At 52.7% G+C, this 20,473-nt stretch overlaps 9 protein-coding genes across 9 annotated transcripts; 4 read left to right on the top strand and 5 right to left on the bottom strand.

Annotated features, from left to right (window-relative positions):
- Nucleotides 1-1,093: 1,093 nt before the first annotated feature.
- BJX68DRAFT_248808 (uncharacterized protein) lies at nt 1,094-1,622 on the bottom strand (the record flags this gene model as incomplete). The annotated part of the gene is made up of 2 exons (XM_071041987.1): nt 1,301-1,622; nt 1,094-1,230 (listed from the first exon to the last, which is right to left on the bottom strand). The coding sequence occupies exons 1-2, from the start codon at nt 1,325-1,327 to the stop codon at nt 1,096-1,098; spliced, it is 162 nt and encodes a 53-aa protein (XP_070893114.1). The 5' UTR covers nt 1,328-1,622.
- Nucleotides 1,623-2,790: 1,168 nt separating this feature from the next.
- Nucleotides 2,791-4,258, bottom strand: BJX68DRAFT_279776 (histidinol dehydrogenase family protein). Its single transcript, XM_071048800.1, has 3 exons — nt 3,888-4,258; nt 3,118-3,817; nt 2,791-3,059 (listed from the first exon to the last, which is right to left on the bottom strand). Exons 1-3 carry the CDS (start codon nt 4,250-4,252, stop codon nt 2,817-2,819), a joined length of 1,308 nt encoding a protein of 435 aa, XP_070893115.1. The 5' UTR covers nt 4,253-4,258; the 3' UTR covers nt 2,791-2,816.
- Nucleotides 4,259-4,936: 678 nt separating this feature from the next.
- BJX68DRAFT_248809 (uncharacterized protein) lies at nt 4,937-7,351 on the top strand. Its single transcript, XM_071041988.1, has 4 exons — nt 4,937-5,102; nt 5,159-5,271; nt 5,324-6,426; nt 6,479-7,351. Exons 1-4 carry the CDS (start codon nt 5,022-5,024, stop codon nt 7,201-7,203), a joined length of 2,022 nt encoding a protein of 673 aa, XP_070893116.1. The 5' UTR covers nt 4,937-5,021; the 3' UTR covers nt 7,204-7,351.
- An 887-nt stretch (nt 7,352-8,238) lies between these two features.
- Nucleotides 8,239-9,628, bottom strand: BJX68DRAFT_248812 (TIM-barrel enzyme family protein). Its single transcript, XM_071041989.1, has 2 exons — nt 9,383-9,628; nt 8,239-9,325 (listed from the first exon to the last, which is right to left on the bottom strand). Exons 1-2 carry the CDS (start codon nt 9,468-9,470, stop codon nt 8,574-8,576), a joined length of 840 nt encoding a protein of 279 aa, XP_070893117.1. The 5' UTR covers nt 9,471-9,628; the 3' UTR covers nt 8,239-8,573.
- A 101-nt stretch (nt 9,629-9,729) lies between these two features.
- BJX68DRAFT_248813 (Tm-1-like ATP-binding domain-containing protein) lies at nt 9,730-11,391 on the top strand. The gene has a single exon (XM_071041990.1). The coding sequence runs from the start codon at nt 9,822-9,824 to the stop codon at nt 11,118-11,120; it is 1,299 nt and encodes a 432-aa protein (XP_070893118.1). The 5' UTR covers nt 9,730-9,821; the 3' UTR covers nt 11,121-11,391.
- BJX68DRAFT_248814 (metallophosphoesterase family protein) lies at nt 11,392-12,681 on the bottom strand. The gene has a single exon (XM_071041991.1). It carries the CDS (start codon nt 12,565-12,567, stop codon nt 11,530-11,532), a length of 1,038 nt encoding a protein of 345 aa, XP_070893119.1. The 5' UTR covers nt 12,568-12,681; the 3' UTR covers nt 11,392-11,529.
- Nucleotides 12,682-14,636: 1,955 nt separating this feature from the next.
- Nucleotides 14,637-15,179, top strand: BJX68DRAFT_272547 (uncharacterized protein; the record flags this gene model as incomplete). Its single annotated transcript, XM_071047230.1, has 2 exons — nt 14,637-15,070; nt 15,143-15,179. 2 exons carry the CDS (start codon nt 14,637-14,639, stop codon nt 15,177-15,179), a joined length of 471 nt encoding a protein of 156 aa, XP_070893120.1.
- Nucleotides 15,180-16,429: 1,250 nt separating this feature from the next.
- tpcM (methyltransferase tpcM) lies at nt 16,430-17,439 on the bottom strand (the record flags this gene model as incomplete). Its single annotated transcript, XM_071047231.1, has 2 exons — nt 16,430-17,214; nt 17,271-17,439. The coding sequence occupies 2 exons, from the start codon at nt 17,437-17,439 to the stop codon at nt 16,430-16,432; spliced, it is 954 nt and encodes a 317-aa protein (XP_070893121.1).
- A 1,104-nt stretch (nt 17,440-18,543) lies between these two features.
- On the top strand, nt 18,544-19,663 carry BJX68DRAFT_272549 (NAD(P)H-dependent flavin oxidoreductase; the record flags this gene model as incomplete). Its single annotated transcript, XM_071047232.1, has 2 exons — nt 18,544-18,717; nt 18,782-19,663. 2 exons carry the CDS (start codon nt 18,544-18,546, stop codon nt 19,661-19,663), a joined length of 1,056 nt encoding a protein of 351 aa, XP_070893122.1.
- Between the last annotated feature and the right edge of the window lie 810 nt (nt 19,664-20,473).

A 20,473-nucleotide genomic window follows, 5' to 3' on the forward strand; every position in this document is an offset into this window, starting at 1 on the left:
CCCTTGCCTTCCGTCACGTCGTTTCTTCAGAGTAGCGCAGCTGGATTTTGGATTTGGCACTCGTCTCAGCCTAGTCTAGCCCGTAGGATGCAGGCGCGATCTCATCTCACGCCAAGTTGCCATCCACTTATGGATTGAAGATTGCTACGCCATATCAATTGGCCCAGGTCACTGGTTAGTTCCTCCCATGCCAGGTGCCGTGTGACCGAGTTGAGTTGTGCAGCGACTCGTGAGAGCCATCGTGTGGAGTCCAGGCTAACCCCCAACGATCCGGTTTGATATGTTCGTCCTCGCTTAATGTGACATGCTAAACCCCCACACCATCTTTCACAGTAGGATAGAGCTCCACATTCCATCAGGCTGAGGTCTCCTGTGATTGAGAAATATCCAGGACCCCAGCTCAAACTTCATGATTCCTTACCCGGGCCGCAAGGTCCTTCAACACCCGCTTTGTAGCCAATATTGAGGAAAAGCCTCCAGGGTACTCATTCAGGGGTAGTTTGATATATGAAGAAAGTCTGTTCCTGTAGACATATTAAAAGTACCCACGTCAATGTTTGTCTTTGGTGAGACGAAACAGCTGGTCTAAGAACACCACTACACATCGAGATCAGTTGGTTGGCTCTCCTCACACCACCCTCTCCCAGTTCTCGTGTGTCACATCGCTTACCCACCACAACGACTTAGCAACCTCCAACCTGATCGCAGATCCATCATGCCTGTTGCTTTGGCCTCTTCCCAGCTCTGCGACGGGCCCTCTGGTACCCGCTTACGTGGGGAGCCGACTGGAAGCCATCCCAGACGTCCTTCCTTTGCATTTACCGGCGGCTGACTCGGTTTTGGATACTTCAACCATCGCGATGAACGAGCCTAGGCGCTTCAGACAACCCACGCCTAGCTGACCCGGCCTCTCTTCCTTGATGATATTCGGCTTCCCCTTCCCGACTAGGATAACTTCACGATGGGGGTCAAGGACAAGGACATGGACAAGACAATCCACCCCACGCCGGAGGCATGAGATAACGTCTCGAGAAGGGGTATAAATACCTTCATCCGGCCGTCGAGTCCAGTCTCACTCATTATCCACAAACATCCTCACCCTCCAAAGCCAACAAGCCAAGCAACAACCTCCAAAGTCGCCAACCAACCACACCAACCTTCAAAATGTCTCCCTGCTCCTGCAACTGCTGCGCTGGTGACTGCAACTCCTGCTCTTGCGGTGACTGCAGCGTAAGCTATCCTCCTCAATCACAAACACTGCCTTTCCAGAGTACACTATCTAACTACTGTGACTTCACAGCACTAAACAGCCCGCCTGCCGTATCATCCTCTGCCGGTGCCAATCCGCTGCCACGCTCGAAACATACCGCGAACAGATCGATATGCATACATGTTCCTCCGGTGCCAGATTACGCTACGCTCAACTGGTTCTTCGACAATGATATCCAGAGGAACTTGCCCTCAGGTCTGCGATGGAGTTTATGATGAGGATGATATAACCTTGGATTGGGACTACATGACAACATGATCCTACTGTGCTTCTGCATACGATTCATCAATGTACCTACTTACCATAGTCGCTCTTTAGCTCACCAATAACGTCGACGTCATTTATATATTGGAGTTATTATGCATACTTTTTCCCAGATCCTTGTAGCTATTGCTCGTATCAGCTGCAACAACTGATAAAAGTCTAAAAAAAGCCTCGGCCTTGCCTCTTGTTTCAAAAGAGCGTATTCTCGCTATACGACCAATGTCATTCGCAGGACGTGTCTTGGTCATTTCATGAATAGGAAGGTACCAACCACGTCACCACCACACCAGGACCAATGTCGGTTGAGCCTTCCTCTTCAATAGACTGAAACCCTCAGTAGAGAAGGAAAGAGCGACCGAGGTTCGCCTTGTCGTGCCTTTTATTCTCAGTGAGTCAAGGGTCTCACCTGCCAAAGTGGCTGTCACTCCTAAATAGGAAGGCACGCTACCACCAAGGTAGGTCGCTCCTTCCCTCCCTCGGGCGTTCGACAACCCAACATAAAAGGAAGGAACAATCCAGGCTGACCTGGCGTACCTTCCAGTTTTACTCCTATCTGAGGGTCGCACCTGCCTATCTCGTTGCCACTCCTGGGTAGGAAGCTAAGCACCACCAAGGTTGGTCGCTCCTTCCATCTCTCGAGCGTCTCAAGCCAAATTAAAAAGGAAGCAACGACCTCGGGACCCGGGTGCTCTCACCTAGGCAACCAGTCGCTCCTGCCTTCTCAGGCCAGTTCATCGATCACACCAGCAGCAGTGCCCATTTGCCGCTTTATCGGCATCCACGATTTTATCCGCCGTCCTCGAATGCTGGTCACACCATACTCAAGTCAGATTCTGCCAACTGGCAAAGGGGGGAAGAGCAATCCCTGTCGTCCCTTCCATATTAATTCAACCATGGCTCGTTCCCTTTCCAACTTGGTCTCATTGTCAGGATAGGAAGGTACATCTGTCCCGGCTGGGTCGCACCTTCCTTATCTGGCTCTGGTGGTACAAGAGGAAGGAACGACCCAGGGTTTTTCCGTCGCTCCTGCCTATTTCACATGGATGCCTCAACAGGAAGCTACGTCCTGCTGGTTCCTTCCCTACACGGGTGTATTGTGCAGCTCGCTGTTTGGGTAAATATCCACATGCCCGCAGGCCAGTGCAGTTCTACGCCTTTGCCACTGCCCGAGAATGCCACTTTTTGAGATGTTGAACAGATCCTTGGTAACCATTCAATTTATTATTGCGTTGAAGCTGACATACATTCAATTTGTTTGTGGATCCATCCAGGTCTCAAGCCACTATTGTCCAATCCACTCGAACGAGTCGCTCAGGTACTGCTTCGCCCTCACGTCTCCAGACCGAGCATGCCCCTCGAACCCTTCGGCACGCGCCGCACGACCACACAAACGACCCAGCTCGCCACTCGCCTTTGCATTCGTCACCTCTTGATATGTGACGGTCTTTAGATACTTTCCTACCCAGAGACCGCCGGTGAACCGAGCAGCCCCCTTGGTTGGAAGAACATGGTTGGTGCCGATGCACTAGGACGCAGTCAGCACACACCGTCCTCGCTCGATTTATAGGTCGAGAAGCACATACCTTATCCCCATACGAAACACACGTCTTCTCACCCAAGAAGATCGCCCCATAATTCCTCATCTTCTCCAGGGCCTCCCTCGGATTCTCCGTCAGGATCTGCACATGCTCGCTCGCATACTCGTCCGCCAATTTATACGCCTCGTCGAGGTTCTCAACAACATGCACCTCGCCAAACCGCTCCCACGAAACCCCCGCGAGCCCCCTCGTCGGCAGAATCGGGAGCAGCCTCTCCACCTCGGCAATCGACTTCTCTGCAACCTCCCTCGAATCCGTGATCAGGATAGCAGGCGTATCAGGCCCATGCTCCGCCTGCGAAAGCAAATCCGTCGCAACGACAAACGGATCGGCGTTCCCATCCGCAACGATAAGCACCTCCGTCGGGCCCGCAGGGAGATCGATTCCAATCTCGCCAAAGAGCTGCCGTTTCGCCTCCGCGACGAAGGGGTTCCCCGGTCCCGCGACAAAGTCGATTTTGGAGATCGTTTCTGTCCCCAGCGCCATGGCCGCAATGGCTTGCACGCCGCCGAGGATGTAGATGTCGTCGGCGCCCGCCATGTGGATTGCGGCGACCGTCGAGGGAGGGATTTTCCCGTTGATCGGTGGTGTGCAGGCGATTACGCGCGGGACGCCAGCGGCTTTGGCCGTTACGATTGTCATGTGGGCTGAGGCGAGGAGGGGGTACCGGCCGCCGGGGATGTATCTATATCTGAGAATTAGCTGGCCCTGGCTGTGAAATGGTAACTACACGCTGTGGGTGAAAGGGGACATACGCTCCCACGGCGGCAACGGGGATATTCTTCTGTCCCAGAAACACACCCGGCTGAATCTCATATTCAAAGTCCGTGAGTGACTTTCGCTGCTCCAGCGCAAATGTCCGGACATTCTGCTGGACAGTCTTGATATCCTCGATAACCTGTTCCGGGACCTGGCTTATAATCTCGTCGATTTGCTCCCTGGACAGCTTGAAGCTCTCGGGACTCCACTTGTCGAACTTTTCCGAGTATGCCCGCACGGCTCTGTCGCCGTTTTGCCGGATGTCGGCGATGACGTCGCGGACTATTTGGGGGACGTCGAGTGAGGGACCGTTTGAGGTGCCGCTGGGGTTTGGGTTGGGTTTCTTGAGTGTGATGGGCATTTTGACGGTGGAATTGATAGGTAGAACGAATATTGTTGTGATGGAGGACGGTTCTACCAGACCTATATATACTCATAGCTTCCCCGCATTACCCCTCTGCCATCATCTCCCCTCGCCGAGTTCTCTAGCTGCATTACCGGGCTAGCGACCAATGCAAGTATAGATGGTCTAGCTCATTGGACAATGGGTGGTGGGGTTGCGCCCTAATTCGTCGGCCGGCCGGAGTCGGCCCCGAGCCCGAAGCTCGCCGAGCAGCGGCCGGCGGGTTCGGCGACGTACGTCCCTTGTACGTGTACATACAAGAGACTGAAGCGAGGATGAAATGCGACGAATTGCAAATGTGCAGATCCTTATACACGATACTTAACATGATTTGTTGATAAGGCCGGTGCAGATTGCTCCTTGCCTGGACGCCACTTTACATTGTCTCACAATATATATATCCATCGTCGTGATTATGTGTTTTCAACTGCTGCGACCACCCAGCTAGTCCGACTGTTATCATTGATTAGACTCCATACATGGACTTGTGATATCGCCCCCTTTTGTATAGAAAACTCTAGACAATATGTGGTCAAAGATGGGCCCGTCTCTGGAGGACAAAGTAGGGCCGGGCACGTGATCGCGGCCACATTTCCGAGATGACTACGCAACAGCATGTCTGCTCCATCAAACCAACGACGTGTTACACTCAAAACATCACTACAATCGTGGATCCAAACAAATTTAGTAGCAAGATTGTTCCTATTATAGACACGATTAAGAGGCAATGGATGAGTGTCGGCCTACACAGCCCACGCCGCCGGTGTCAAAGCGGCCCACGGCCTGCGTCCAATGCCAGAAGCACAAGGTACGGTCAGAATGAATTCCACTCTCGCAGCCTTAATATCTCACCAAGATTACAAGGTCCGATGCGTGTTGCCGGGCAGAAAACCGCCATGCCACCGATGCCTGGGGAAGCGCCTGCCGTGTGTATTCAAGAAGGATCCAACATATCCGCTGCCATCCTCTGAGAATAGGTTGGTTTGGACCCGGTTCTATCTTCTTTCCATTAAGCTCATACTATTGCAGGTTGCTGAGCGCCCTGCTGACTGACTTGGAAACCCTGCAATCTGCCGTGAATGAGCTACGTGCGGCTGGTGACCTCCCAGATTTACCGGCGTTGCAGTCTACAGCCGCGTTGGCGGGATTACGATCAGGTTCAAAGGCGCCGGAGGATTCTCGATGCGAGGAGCAATATATTTCAGGTGCTGCGAGCGCCGAACTGATAGACAAACACCCCGAAGCACCAAGTCGAGATGAGACCACAGCGACGCAACCACCCATCCAGTCGCTGTATCAGATTACGCACCTGCGAAGTCTACGATCGCAGGGACTGGCATCTACGGATGAGACGACAAACCATGCTCATGAGGCAGACGATTTGATATCGCGAAAGACGCTAAGTACGGCCGATGCGAAAATGCTAGTTAACCGCTATTTGAGAAAGACGGACCATTACCTCTACGGGATAGCCAGCGAGTATAAAAGCCTGAACGAGATACGACAGGCGTCGCCCCTGCTTCTAACAGCAATCTTGACAGTAGAGGCGCTGCAGAGGTCCGAAAGTGAGCAGCTTTACCGAGTCTGCTATGCGGAATTCCGCAACCTCATGGCAGATTTCCTCTTCTCTCATTCGATTTCCTTGGAGGATCTTCGAGGCCTTTGCATCGCATGCTTTTGGCTAAGCGATATATCGTGGTCAATATCAAGCGTCGCGATCCGTCGTGCGGTCGAGCTGGAGCTCCACAAGTCTTTCCCAATGGCCATTGACGCGCTCAAGAGCCAACAGTCACCGGATACTCTTGATTCTCGGACTAAGAAACTAGTCGACAGTGTACGAATATGGCATCTCCTATACATATGCGATCAACATCTGGCGATCCTTTATGGCCGGCCCCATATAATGCGAGAAGACGAAGGGATTCAAAACTGGGCTCTTTATCTCGCTATTCACCGCAACCCGACAGACATCCGAATCCTCAGCCAAGTGGCCCTGCTTCAGATCCTGCGATCTGTCTCGGAGACATTTGGCCAGGATTCAAAGCGGCGTGTACCCGTCCTCCTCAAACCGCAGTTGGATGCGTTCTTGCAGCAGATTGATCAGTGGGTTAATCATTGGCTGGGTATTAGCCGTACGTCGCTTCCTTTCCCCGGGTTGACTGGGTTCCATCTCACATTCCGTAGAGGACCACCCGATTATAGGCGCATACCCAAGCAAAGCAATCATGCTGCATCACCACTTCTCCAAGCTCCTCGTCTCGTCGCACGTTTTCCGCGGAATTGGCCGCGATCCGATTCACGATCCCCTACCCGTCGAATTTCAAGGCCTAGCCTCGGTAGCAATCGACTCTGCAAGGGCGGTGCTAGAAACGACCGTCACGGACCCAGATATCATCGACGCCTTTGTGGGCATCCCGCACTACTACCAGACGATGATTGCGTTTGCCTGCTCGTTCCTACTGAAGACGGCCAAGGTATATCGACACCATGTTTCTATCAATAGTACATCTGTCATCGGCGCGATCAGGCCGGTGATTGATCTCTGTCTTGGCGCGAATTGCACTTCATACCATCTCGCTCATTGGATTGGGCGTGGGCTTCGCACGCTGCTTAGTGATTATATCAAATGGTTGGACCATGAGGGCGCGAGGGATGAGGGCTTGGACCCTAGATCTCAAGGGCAATCTCAGAATCTACCAGCCGCTCTCTCGACAAGTGCACACATGGACGTTGATGGTAGCAATGACGCTTGGGGACGGATTCTACCCAATGACGACGGCGAGAACTTGTTGTCATCGACCCTGTACGAATCTGTGCAGCCGGACTTGGAGAACAACATGTTTGGCTTCCCGTGGGATCCGTCGATATCGTTTGCCTCGCTGGAGCATATGGGGCTGGGGCTACTGTAATTGATTATGCCGACTGGTGTCGGCATCCCCGGGTTAGTCAAGTGGGCATAGCTCTGGCCCTGCCTTGTAACTTTTCGGCTTGATAGTTGGCTGGTTCTCTACATTCAGATTACAGTAGCAAAGAGGAAACAACCCTTTCTTTCTTCCCGACGGCAAACATCTCTTATTCTATTTCCTGATCTAATAAAAGCCACCAAACACCGACCAAAACAAATGCATAGGCAGTCAACCCAGGGAAGATCGACACTACCGAAACAACCCCAGCCAAACAAACACCGTGGACCTAATTAATAACCCCCAGAATATCAGCAACCCAATCCGGCACCGCCTCCTTACTACGTACAAACCGCCTTACTCCCCACAATATCCTCAACAAGCTCCTCTTTCCACCCCTCACTCACCCACCCAAATCCCACCAACTCCTCAAGGAGACCAACAAACCAATGCTTCACCCCACCGGTCAACCCCACCTCGTTCAACCTCAGCCCCAACCGGAATCTCCACCGCCCGAGTAACAGCCGCCATAAGCCTCGCCATATCCTCCGTGCCATCGCTCATCTCCGAACTCACCCGCCGTCTCGTCTTCCAGTCCCCGAGCGGAAAATGCGTCGGCATCCCCTGGATCCGAAAGTCGACGGCCAGCTTGTTGGTGGATTCGTGCTTCTTGATGAGGAAGAACGTGTACAGCTCGTCGCTGCGCCGGTCTGCGGTTTCCGTGTACGGCCCGCAGTAGAGGACCCATTGCGTGGGGTGTGTGGTGGAGTGCTTGGGGACGAGGATGTAGATGTCCATCTTCTCACACTCGTGGACCGTCGAGGCGTTTCGGCGCGATGGTGCGAGGGAGTCGGGTGAGAGGGAGGAGGCTGTTGATGGGATGGATTCTGGTGGTGAGGGGGCGGGTATTTTGCGATGCGTTTGCTGGAGGGTGGTCGGGATTGAATTGTGAGTGGATGTGGTGGGTTTGAATGGTAGAGGAGTGGATTGGGATAGGATGATGTTAGTGCTTGAGGAGACATTAATGCATGGGATGGTGGATGGTTTTATATAGACCAGTGGCTTTGTCTATTCTGTCTTCTAAAAGTATACAGACCATGGTTTTTCTAATGCGTTAACAAAGGCTTGGTATACATTCTGTTTTGGCCTGACAATGGGCATTAGACAAAGGTCGCTGGGATGCTGGCGTGTTCTTTGTCACAGATAGCACTAGATATAACAAAGACCAGAGCTGTTCATGATAACGGCCATTTTGACAACCCGACAAGACCCTGTAGAGCGCAGAACCTCTAGGCATACAGACACTCCAGCCTACTCAAGCTTAGCAACCAAAGGGCTTTCCATGCGTAACGTGACGTATACTGCCCAGACAGCCACTACTTGTTCAACGCAATCCCCTTGAACTCGGCCGTCGTATCCCTGATAGCAACCTCAACCGGTAGTCTCTCCATGGAACTCGCCCCAAAGAACCCATGCAACCCGCTCACCCTCTCAAGGACATACCTCGCATCATCGGGCTTCGCAATCGGTCCCCCATGACACAACACAATAACATCCTCTTTAATCTTAACCGCTGCATCTCGAATCGCCTGGATATCCTCAACACACTGCTCAAGGTTCTTCCCCGTCTTCGCCCCAATCGTCCCCGACGTCGTAAGCCCCATATGCGCAACGAGGATATCCGCCCCCGCACGCGCCATCTCCTCCGCCTCGGCCACATTAAACACATACGGCGTCGCCAGCATCCCCAAGCCAACCGCCGTCCGCACCATCTCCACCTCCTTCGCATACCCCATCCCCGTCTCCTCGAGATTCGCCCGAAACTGCCCATCGATCAACCCGACCGTCGGGAAATTCTGCACCCCCGCAAACCCCATCTCCTGTAGTTTCCCCAAGAACCGCGGCATATCGCGTAGCGGGTCCGTCCCGCACACGCCGGCAATCACGGGCGTGTGTTTGACGACGGGGAGGACTTCAGCCGCCATGTCCACCACGACGTCGTTGGCGTTGCTGTAAGGCATCAGCCCCGCGAGACTGCCGTGCCCGGCCATGCGGAAGCGCCCGCTGTTGTAGATGATCACTAGGTCGCCGCCGCCGGCTTCGACGGATTTGGCGGACAGGCCGATTCCTGGGATGGTTAGTTGGGATGAATGTCTTGTTTCTTGGGGGGTAATTGTGGACGGACCGGCTCCGGCGCCGACGATGGGCTTGCCCTCGGCGATCTGCCGGCGGAAGCGCGCGAGGATCTCGGTGCGGTCTGTTGGTGGTGCCATGTCGAGTTGATCAAGGATTTGTGGGCGTATTAGGAAGCAAGAGCGTAGGGAGGAGGATGAAAAGCTTAAGCGAGAACGGGACAAGTGCACACTCGGTTCTCGGCACGAATTGGCCGATTAATGCTTCACAGATGCGTGCGTCCACTGTGAGGGGCAACTGTGTCTGGATGATGTAACCAGCATAGATCACGGGAAAGGCGGGGGCGGGGCACAATGCAGCCATTCATGGTCCACAGAGTCGTACCTGATGCGGGGCTGGCTTCCACCTAAAGACCATACGGAGTACATAGTAAAGGCACAACTTGACCTGGAACGATCTCGAGGATCCTTAGCATTATCAAAACATCAACCATGCCTCACATCCTCCTCCTTGGAACCCTCGACACCAAGCTCGCAGAGCTCCTCTACCTGCGCGGGCAACTGCAGCAAAGCGCAACCCGCTTCTCGACACCGCTAGAAATCACCCTCATCGACTGTGGTCGCCAACCTGTCACCGACAACTCCATAAATATAACTTACAATGACCTTCTGGCAAAGTATGCATCAGACGCAGAACCGGGCCTCCCCGGCCTCTCCCGCGGCGACGCAATCAATTTCCTCATCGACACCGTAACAAAATGCGTCGCAGACATCCTAGCCAAGTCTGAGATTCACGGTATCCTCGGCGCAGGAGGTAGCGGTGGAACGAGCCTAATCTCAGCGGTGATGCGTAACGCGGCGCCATTTGGTCTACCGAAATTGATTGTTAGTACGATCGCCTCTGGTGATACGGGGCCTGTCGTCGGCGAGTGCGATATCACGCTCATGTACTCGGTTGTCGATGTTGCGGGGACGAATCGGTTGCTCAAGGAGGTCTTGGGAAATGCAGCTGGGGCGATGTTTGGGATGGCCTCGGCGTATGAGACCCGTCTGGTTGCGAGCCGCGCTGGGGAGGCACCAGCAGATGAGAAGAAGACTCGTGTTGGAGTGACCATGTTCGGTGTGACGACTCCATGCGTCGACCGTGTGCGAAAGCACCTGGAAAAGAACTACGGTGTTGAAGTCTACGTCTTTCACGCCACGGGCCACGGCGGAAAAGCGATGGAGCGCCTCGTCTCGGAAGGTCGGCTAGACGCAATATTGGACATCACAACGACCGAGATATGCGATCTCATTGCCGGTGGAAACATGGCCTGTGACCCGTCACGCCTTGAGATAGCCCTTAAACGGGGAATCCCCAGTATCATCTCCGTGGGCGCAACAGACATGGTGAATTTCGGGCCTATGGATACAGTGCCGCCCAAGTATCGCGATCGCAAGCTGCATGTGCATAACCCGACTGTGACGCTCATGCGGACTTCAGCAGAAGAGTGTAGGAAAGTGGGAGGATTTATCGTTGATAAAGTCCATCGATTCGCTTCAAACCCGGATATGGTCCAGGTGTGGCTCCCGACAGGTGGAGTGAGTGTCATTGCGACGCCTGGAGCGCCGTTTGCAGATGCCGAGGCTGATGCTGCGCTTTTTGATACGTTGCGAGCGGGGCTCGAGGGTAGCAAAGTCCGGATGGTTTCAGATGATCGAGCTATAAATGATGAGGGGTTTGCAGTTGCGATTGCGGACCGGCTGATGGAGCTTGTGGCGAAGCACTCGAAGGGTGCTACAAGACAGTAGACAAGCGAACAATACCTCGCTCCATGACTGACAGGTGGCTCCTGTTGTTATGACTAGATACAAACGAAGTCCGGTTGATGATTGGTAGTTCTCGCTCCACGTTGCTGTAAAACATAACCTGGCCGTCTCGGTCATTTAAGTGGCTAGGGCATCTTTCCCGCCTTGTTACTGGACGCGAATCAACACCAATCTCAGCAGGTACAATAGTAAGATCAGATCAGAGTCCTCGTTGGTAATCCAGGACATTGATGAGTACGTAGTACACAGCTTCTTTGGCTGCGGGCTTCGGATCAGTTACTTAAGGATCCATTGAATAAGTTTGTAAACTCCGATGGTGTATGCGGCAGCGTTGTAGGCTTTGATCCAATGCATAGAACCTCTATACAATACCATATGCATCAGGACCAGACTACTCCGTCTTCTTCTCTTCCTTCTCTTCTTTAGACTCCCCCTTGGGCGCCACAGGTTCATCCGCGCAATCAACCTGTACAATACTATGCTCCAACGCCGTTCCATCCGCAGAAACCTCAATCACAAGCGCACTCAACTGCCCACCATACAAACAACCCGAATCAAGACCGATGGCATATTTCCCCAGCTGTAAACGCCGCTTCGCATCGTGCCCGAATACCACTGTTGTCTTCGATAGAGATTTCTCCTGCCAGCGGTCCCATTCGGCTATCCAGGGTTCGTCTGTGTGCTTTTCGCCTGGTGTAAGTTTAGGTGTGTTGTTATCGTCGTCTGATGCACTGGTAAGGCTTCGCATGTGCATGACGGCATGTGCATCTTGCTCTTCAAGTGGAATGCCAGGGACAAGGCCCGCATGCACGACGACCAGGTTCTCCCCCAGCGAACTCGATACCCCCTCGGGGATTCTCACCCGAAGAATCAACGGCAGCGCAGCAAGCCACTCAATCTGCTCCCTCGAAAGCGCCAGGGCAGTACTATACTTCGTCGCGGGCGCACCAACTTCGGGTAGTTGGATATCCTTTCCCGCATTGACTTCAGCATCGGTATCGATATCGGACGCAGACGCAGACGCAGACGCAGACGCTGGCACAGGCCCAGGTGGAGATGCGGCATGCTTCGCTCGAATCTCCGCATCCGCATTCAGAACCGCGTTATCATGATTCCCTCTTACGGCGCTCGCGCCAAGCTTCATTGCCAGGTCGAGGACGCCAGCACTATCGGGGCCTTTGTTGATTAGGTCACCGGTCAGGATGAGATGATCCCCGTTGTCCTTGTTGAAGTCGAGCTTGGTGAGGAGTGCGTGGAGAGACTGGCGCATTCCGTGCACGTCTCCTATGATTACAAGGCGTTTCGCGGCGGAGACATTGTCCTCTGCAGAAGGAGAAGATTGGTGTGGTTGTGGGATGAGAACTGTTGGTAGGTCGGAGATGAACGTTGTTACGGGGAAAACCTTGGAGGGGGGTTTGGAAGTGGCCATCTCTTATTGGTGTCTCGGTGGTCAATCCGTTTCGAACCGGGGGCTGAGATCGAGTCGAGTAGGTATGAGATCGGTCGAGTTAGGGCTCGTGGTGGCTAGAGCAGAATGTCAAGCTTTCCAAGGTTCGCGAACCAGATTAAATAGGATTCCCGGTGGTCAGATCCAAGGGTCCACATCAACATTGCATCATGGCTGTGGATCACGTGATTAAATCTATAGATCTCTGTTTCGCTGCTTCTCCCTGTCTGAAGGAGTGTTGACTAGATGCACTCTCAACATAGTGCAATAGAGACTGTTACGTGCAGCCAGCCCTATATTGGCGGTTAGGCGGTGAGCAGAGAGGCAGGGCTTAGTTAGGATCCTGGACAGGAATGGTGACACCAGTTACCTATAGAATATAGAATGGTGGTGTTCCAAGGCACGCTTTGCTTGTGTAGCGGTTGTGGAAACTCTAGTCGACTTGTCGCCGCTGAGTTGCGCCGTGAGGGTTCATGGTCGCCCAGGAGAAATGTTGTAGAGCCAACGGTCAGAGGCTTGAGCTTGAGACATCGTAAAGAGCCTTCTAGCAGTACATTATCATGGAGACTTTGCTCGTTCCACGTCCTGGGCCGGCAACTCACTAATCCCACCCCTGGAATCCAACTCGGCTGCGAGAGCACTCTTATCCGGCGGTAGCTCCGAAACCCCCGTATCAACACCCATCTCATGTGCATACCGATCTGTATCTTCTACCTCGAGCGGTGCCTGCGAATTGATTCCATTGCTGTGAGTCTCATCTGATTCTGCTGTCATCTGATTTGCCCGTCTCTCCGCCAGGGCTGATTTTTGAGACCCCTTGTCATTACCTCGTCTTGAGATCTGGTGTTGAACAAGAACTGAAGAGCGACGTTTTTGGATTGAGGAGATTTTCACAGAGAATCAACGAACGATGGTGCCATGGTGCACCTGTGCCCACCCTCGCCTATGATAAAGTCCCAGTCTGAAGCAAGAGCACTTCGACGACTGCCGTTCGAGGTTTTCGATGTTGGCAAGAGCGTAATGTATGATGCAAGTCTCAATCATCCAGCTGAAGCCGCTGCAACTTCTTCTCGAGTTCCTCCAGACCACCAATGACCTGCGAGTTGAACGCACCCTGGAGCGCCGGACTCTGAAAATCGGTATCGTGACCGAAGTCACAGTCAATACACTGCTTGACAATTCTTTTGCTTGGCTCGTCCATCGCGGCTTGTGTTGAAAAAGGTTGGGTAAAGCTTTGGCGAAAAGAAGCAAGGTTGGGGAGAGGAGGAAATATGTAGGAGCCTAGGAAGAGAAATGGGAAGAAGTAGAGGAGGGAAGAAGAGAGATTCCAGTAGCAAGAACGCAAGGGAAGGTGAATAACACAGGCCTGGGATGGCTCCATTCCTTTGTGTTACTGCTCTTTCTTCCGGCAAACAAGCCACTGCTTGAACCTGACAAACCCGCCATATTTTCGGCTGCAAAGTGTCCTCTTCACTAAATTTCTACCTCTGTCCATTTGGAGGAATCTTCAACACTACCTAATTTGGAAGAGCTAACCAATAACAGGCCTCTAGGCAAGTGCTGCGTCAGGCCTATTAATCACAAACCAACCCCTCTGCCACGATGAACCCTCTATTATGTCATGAAGGTACTTCCTTGTACACCCGCTAACATGAATAGTTGTCAGTCACTGCCCACCCACGACCTGACGCTGATATCAACTCGCCAAGGGGTATGATGTTCATCGTATTGGCCCCAGCAAAGACTCTCGTCCCATTAGTGGCCGTGATCCGGGAGATCTGCTGGGTAGTCATGGTGAGTCACTCTCTCTGCTTTGAAGTAGCAATGTTTGCAAGTTTAGGAAACTTATCTAGAATATGACGAAGATGTGGTGGACATGGTGAATGAATTGGATTGACTGGGATGGTGCAAACAGCCTCTACCGCTTTCATCCGCAGATATAAAGCAGACCTGAGCAAAAAAAAAAAATATTCTAAAAAAGTCATCAACCGACAAAATCGAATGTTGAAGATCCTTCTTCCGTCTTCCAAGGTTATCACCCAAAAAAAAAAATGACCGACCCCTTCAGTCTCGCGGCAGGAGCAATCGGAACGATAGGCCTCGCCCTCCAAACCATAACTGCGTTATTCAACGACATTCAAGCAATCCAAAACGCACCAGCACTCATCACATCACTCGGGAGAGACCTGAAGGCTGTCCAAGCGGTTCTTCAGCAATTCAACTCGCCTGCAATTCTTACAACCCTACAGACGCTCGGCCCTGAAACTCAGTCCGCGCTTTGGTTGGCGGTCCAACAGTGCACACAGGCATGTCACTCGTTTAGAGTCAAAGTCCAAAAGTGGACTTCTCGGTCTACAGATGGAAAGATGCACTGGTGGGTTCGTGCTCGCGTGGGTTTGTTTGAGGTCGCGGAGATTGAGTTCTTGAGAGATGCGCTCGCAGCGAGTAATGATACTATGAATGCCGCGTTGTCGTTGGCGACTCTGTATGTACTTTCTCCCTAGCTTATGACTATCCTCTTTCTTGGTCAAGCAAGCTAATCATGATGTCTCGATAGGCTCTCCGCCGTCCAGACAGCCGAAACCACCAAATAGACCACAGACAACCTGGCTGCCCGGCAGACGGAATTAACCCAAATGCTTGAAGCGCTTGACGAACGAACAACGAGTATCAACCTTCAACTTGCTTCTCTGGCGCCCGAAACACGCGCACCCGTTGACAGCTACACTTGTTTCATCTCCCAAGATCGGAATCCATCGTCCACCGGCACTCATCACGCTGCTCACGACGTCCCAGAAAGCCCGCACCTTGCCACGGAAATACTCGACGTCTTTCACCATTCCAAGCAGCTCTTGAGGCAGCTGATTTTAGACACGCGCGCCACACGGAACGAAAAAGGATGGAAAAGATAGGCATGGAGAACGGTGGCAGGCTATTGGCGGGTACGATCAATCCTCAGGGGAAGCAGGAGATCTCGCACGATATAAAGGACGTATTCGGCCGTCCGGGAAGGACGTGGAACTGTGAGTGTGGCAGAGAATGTTGATATTAAGGATTTCTTCAAGTGACCGTGGTCTACGATGGAGGAATGATTTCAAGCACACATGGGTTGGGCCTTCAGATCTATGTCTATGATATCCAACTAGTATCCTCCGCTAATATAGACCACTTTGGAGTATTTAGACATACGCGATCAGCTTGTCCTGCATTGGTCCTCACGCTTCAGGCATACTCTCCTCCAACTCCCTCCCTACCCTAGTCTAATAACGCACCTAAGCACCCCAGTTAGGGCTATGTTTAAATTAGAACGCACGCCCCTTGGGGCGAGGAACTATATCTATCAGAGCCAGATCCAATTCTAGCTCCAGTGCATAAGAGCAATCTGTTCTATTAATTCAGAAGTATTTAGTGCTGTTTTGCTCAAGCTAAGCACCAGTCTAGGCTGTTCATAGTGGGACACAAGGCTAGCCCTAAACCGGCGCATACTAGGTCAAATTATTTTGAAGAATCCGATCACGACACGACTAGCCTCCTCGTCGCAGCAAGTAAACTCTAGCCAACATAGTACCAGTCTCAAGCTCCGGAGACCATAGGGACGCTTTTCGCTCATCCGCTAGTAACTACATACGCCGGGGGCCCTCGGCTCATCCACTATGGTGAGGATAGTGCTATTCTCATGAATAGGCGATGGCTTACTAGTCGTGGACGACGAAACATGTTCTATGTCCCCTTTGAAAGTTGCCTAATCACCTACGCTACCTCCTCGTCGCAAGAATCCTAACACTCGGTCACGCAACGGTCACTGGCCCGCCATTCAATGCCCTCTTCAGCTCTTCCCACCCGTTTAGATCATCCTCGATGCGCCGTCCCGGGAAAAAAAGCTCACATACCCGCCCTGCAGCCAAGCAAGATCACATCCCCCGGCCATCCACTCCCGGTTCCCTTCTACGAAAATTCTCTGATCGGCGGCGCCCACTGCATCGTCCTCCTCGCCCAGTCCGGCTGCACCAGCTGCGATGCCAAGCTTCTTCAGATCCCCAGCGGTGTCTGTAAACGTTCGTATGATTCCATCTTTCCACTGATCAGAGGGAATGCCGACATTGTCGAAGCCCGTGGCGCAGCGTCGGCCTGCGAGGATGTAGCTTTCGTTGCCTGGGGATGCATTCCCTGGATTAACACTCTGCTGGTCTGGACCGTCTCCCTTTCCAAAGAAGAGATCTCTCACAGCGTCGCAGAACAGTCCCTCCCAAACCGCTTGCGCGCACTGATTGTCCACAATCCGCACGGGCCCATATTGCAGCACGCAAAGCGTGCCGCTGCTCTTCAGCTGCCGTGCAAACTCGCTGACTGACGCAGGGATCTCCGTCCAATGTAGGGCTTCTGGGATGATGACGAGGTCGATGGAGCCCGAGGCGACGGAGGAATGTTTGGCGCTTTCGGCGAGGTAGGTGAATCTGGAACTGATGTCTTGCTTTTCTTCTCCTTGTTCTTGATCTTGGACTCTTGTGGCTGTTGATGCCGAGGCCGCAAAATCATTAGGGTAAGGAGGAGAAGGGGATAGTCCCCCCCTCGCAACGCCCTGAAATTCCCTATTCGGCTCCGAGAGGACCACACGCGCGAACCGTTTGGCTAATCTTTCAGAGACATTTCCGGGGCCAGCGCCCACGTCGTGTGCCGTCGTAAACGTGTTGCCCGGCTCGCAGCAGCAGCGTCGTAGGTGTATATGGCCTCGAGCAGTGAATCCGGATAGACGGGTCGGTATTTGATATATTGCTCCCAGTCCCACTGGGGATGTTTAGTGTCGGAGGATTTTTGATGAGATAGAGCTGGTGCCTTGATGGTTCTGGGGCCCATTTCTTTCAGTCCCTTTCCTCTTTGCTATAGATGTAGGTGGCGTGTTGCGATGTGGTGGCTGTCTTTGTATTTGTGTCCAAGATGTATACATCAGATCATCGTCCAGATCGCTGAAAGCATGTCACGGAAGAATCCGAATGGTCGCGGATGACCCCTCATGTGGTGCCTGGTAGGGTGGTCAGCTGAGACGCCCGCCACATTTTGCACTTCTTTTCCAAGGTCGGGCTTAGAATGCCCCGATGCAGACATGCAGTGGAACCTGTAACAAGTCACACAGACCCAGCCTCGGTCTAATCCGAGCCTACGCTGCATCTCGGCGAGAGATTAACGAGATTAGAGTCTTTGGCTTGGTTGAGCGGTGTCGAGATCATTGTGCAGGTAACCGTAGCCTTGGAAGCCCATGTAACTTGACTTACTCTTCCTCCAATCACCATACGCTCCGCTCGAGCCCAAGGTGAGAACATGGAAGCCTTGGATCATTCCAAGGGCAAGGTTTTCTATCAGGAGTAATTCATGACTCGTGCCTAAATCTCCCATACTACTAGCGGTGTGGCCGGTTTGCTATATTTTAATCATATTAACGCGAAAGAAGAAAGTTCTGCCTCATCATTCTTCTCCCATCTCCGTCTGTCCATACTCTGTCAGCCATATACTAGTAGTATGCAGCGGGGCCACCCAGCCTCGACGCGACGCTCCCAAGGCATACATACCCCCAGCCCTAATATATATTTTAGGATGTAGTAGCTAACATTTAGTATCTTAGTTAAGTAGAGTATACATTTAGGAGAGGATCAATTGGTGTTCCACCTGTTGTATGCTGTCTTCTTTCGTTTTCTCCAGACATCATGAGAAGACAATGTACTCCGTAGCCCTAACTCCCATCCTCGAGCCCCTCACGTCTTGGCATGAACGACCCAACCCGGGGAAGCTGGGGAAAGCGGGGCAACCCTCGGCAGCCGGATATAGACATGTAGCCTATCGACTAACCGCGGTTCAAAAGCATGTATAATACTGATATATACTTGTTACTTTCTTGTCTCTCCAGCACTCGGAATTCCACAAAATACAAACTCACCTTGAACGACCCACTTTGATTTACCCACCATGTCCGATCTTACCCTCTCCACCCCGCTGTGCAAGGCACTGGGAATCAAATACCCCATCATCCTCGCTGGGATGGCGCGCGCTTCTGGGGGTCCACTTGCGGCTGCTGTCTCGAATGCCGGGGGGTTGGGCTGTGTCGGTGGGCTCGGATACACGCCAGCCCAGTTGCAGGAGGTCTGTATATACATATCTCACCACCCACCCATCTTCAACTTCCACCTCTAAAGTGATAAACTAGATAATCGACGACCTCAAATCAAACCTAACTGACAAATCCCTCCCCTTCGCCATCGACCTCGCCCTCCCAAAGGTCGGTCCGGGCGCCCGAAAGACAAACTACGACTACACGCACGGACAGCTCGACGAACTCATCGAAGTAACAATCCGCAACGGCGCGAGACTCTTCGTCTCCGCCGTCGGCGTGCCCCCCAAACGGGTCATTGACCGTCTGCACGCTGCCGGAATTCTCGTCATGAATATGGTCGGGCACCCGAAGCACGCGGAGAAGGCGCTCCAGGCGGGCGTTGATCTTGTCTGTGCGCAGGGGGGCGAGGGCGGGGGGCATACGGGGAATATCGCGAATAGTATTCTAATCCCGGCTGTTGTTGATGTTGCGAGGAGGTATCGTTCGCCGCTTACGGGTGAGCCCGCGATGGTTGTTGCAGCGGGGGGGATCCATGATGGGCGTGGACTGGCGAGTAGTCTTATGCAGGGAGCCCTGGGCGTCTGGGTTGGGACGCGCTTCCTCGCGTCGCAGGAGAGTGGTGCAAGTAACCTGCACAAGGAGGCTGTTACAACGGCTGGCTTCGACGATACAGTCCGCACGCTGATTGTCTCTGGTCGACCGCTCCGCGTCCGTGTGAACGATTATGTTCGGAAGTGGGAGGAGGGGCAGCCGGAGAAAATCCGCGAGCTCACAGACCGGGGGATTATTCCATTGGCGTATGATGAGGAGAATGGGGTCGAGACGGATCGGCCGTTCCTTATGGGCCAGGTTTCAGCCGTTATTGGGGACCTGCCGCCGGCGGGGAGCATCGTCGAAGGGATGGTGAAGCAGGCGGTTGAGCAGTTGAAGGTCGGGGAAGGGTATTTGAGGCCGCAGGTGAGGTCGGCGTTGTGATGGCGTGGTTGACAAGGGATGGTTGGAATGGATGAAAGATGCGGTGGAAAGCTTGATTGAATCTGGCAGGTACCAGGCTTGGTCGCTCCTTCCGTTGTCGGATGGTATGGGGGCTGGTTGGGGAAGGTGCAACCCAGCTGCGCACCAGGGCAACAGGCGTACCTTCCTATTTGAGAAATCACAGGGGCCATATACCTCAAAGGGAAGGACGACCCTGCCTTATCCGTTTTGTTCATGAAGGAGCCATGGCCCGCCTACAACATTAATATGAGCGTCTTCTTAGAACAAAATCCCGCTTATCATAGAATTATTATCACTCCTAATGACCTCAGATCAATGCTATCACTTCCTTCACTCTTTCGAATTCTCTATCAGTACTTACTAATGGTGATATCTATATCAAATATGATGGACCCTCGAGAGACCCACCACAAAATTTCATATGAGGGTCATATAGGCCTGCCTATTAACTCAATAAACCCGCCCATTATCTCATTCCTTCGGTTTTGTACAGTCCCCATACCATGTCAATGCTCCTTCTATCCATGCCATACCATATCGAATACATTCTTCCGTGCCATGTAATGCTAGTCCAGTCAAGTTCCAGTCTTAATCCAGTAGCCTCGCGATATTGTACCGTCCATGTCGTACCTGTACCTTGTAAACCTCTCGAAAAAATCAATGCTGACCCCGAAAATGCAATGCGATGCGCATACATGTATCTCTTCTTTTCAAGCACCTCCGCCCATGCTGTGTAATGCATTCATGCAACCATATCCCCGTAGTGCCCACATTCGTACAAGGCCAAAA

The sequence above is a fragment of the Aspergillus pseudodeflectus genome (genome assembly GCF_044049435.1).
Source record: "Aspergillus pseudodeflectus strain CBS 756.74 chromosome Unknown BJX68scaffold_83, whole genome shotgun sequence".
Classification (NCBI taxonomy): Eukaryota; Fungi; Ascomycota; class Eurotiomycetes; order Eurotiales; family Aspergillaceae; genus Aspergillus; species Aspergillus pseudodeflectus.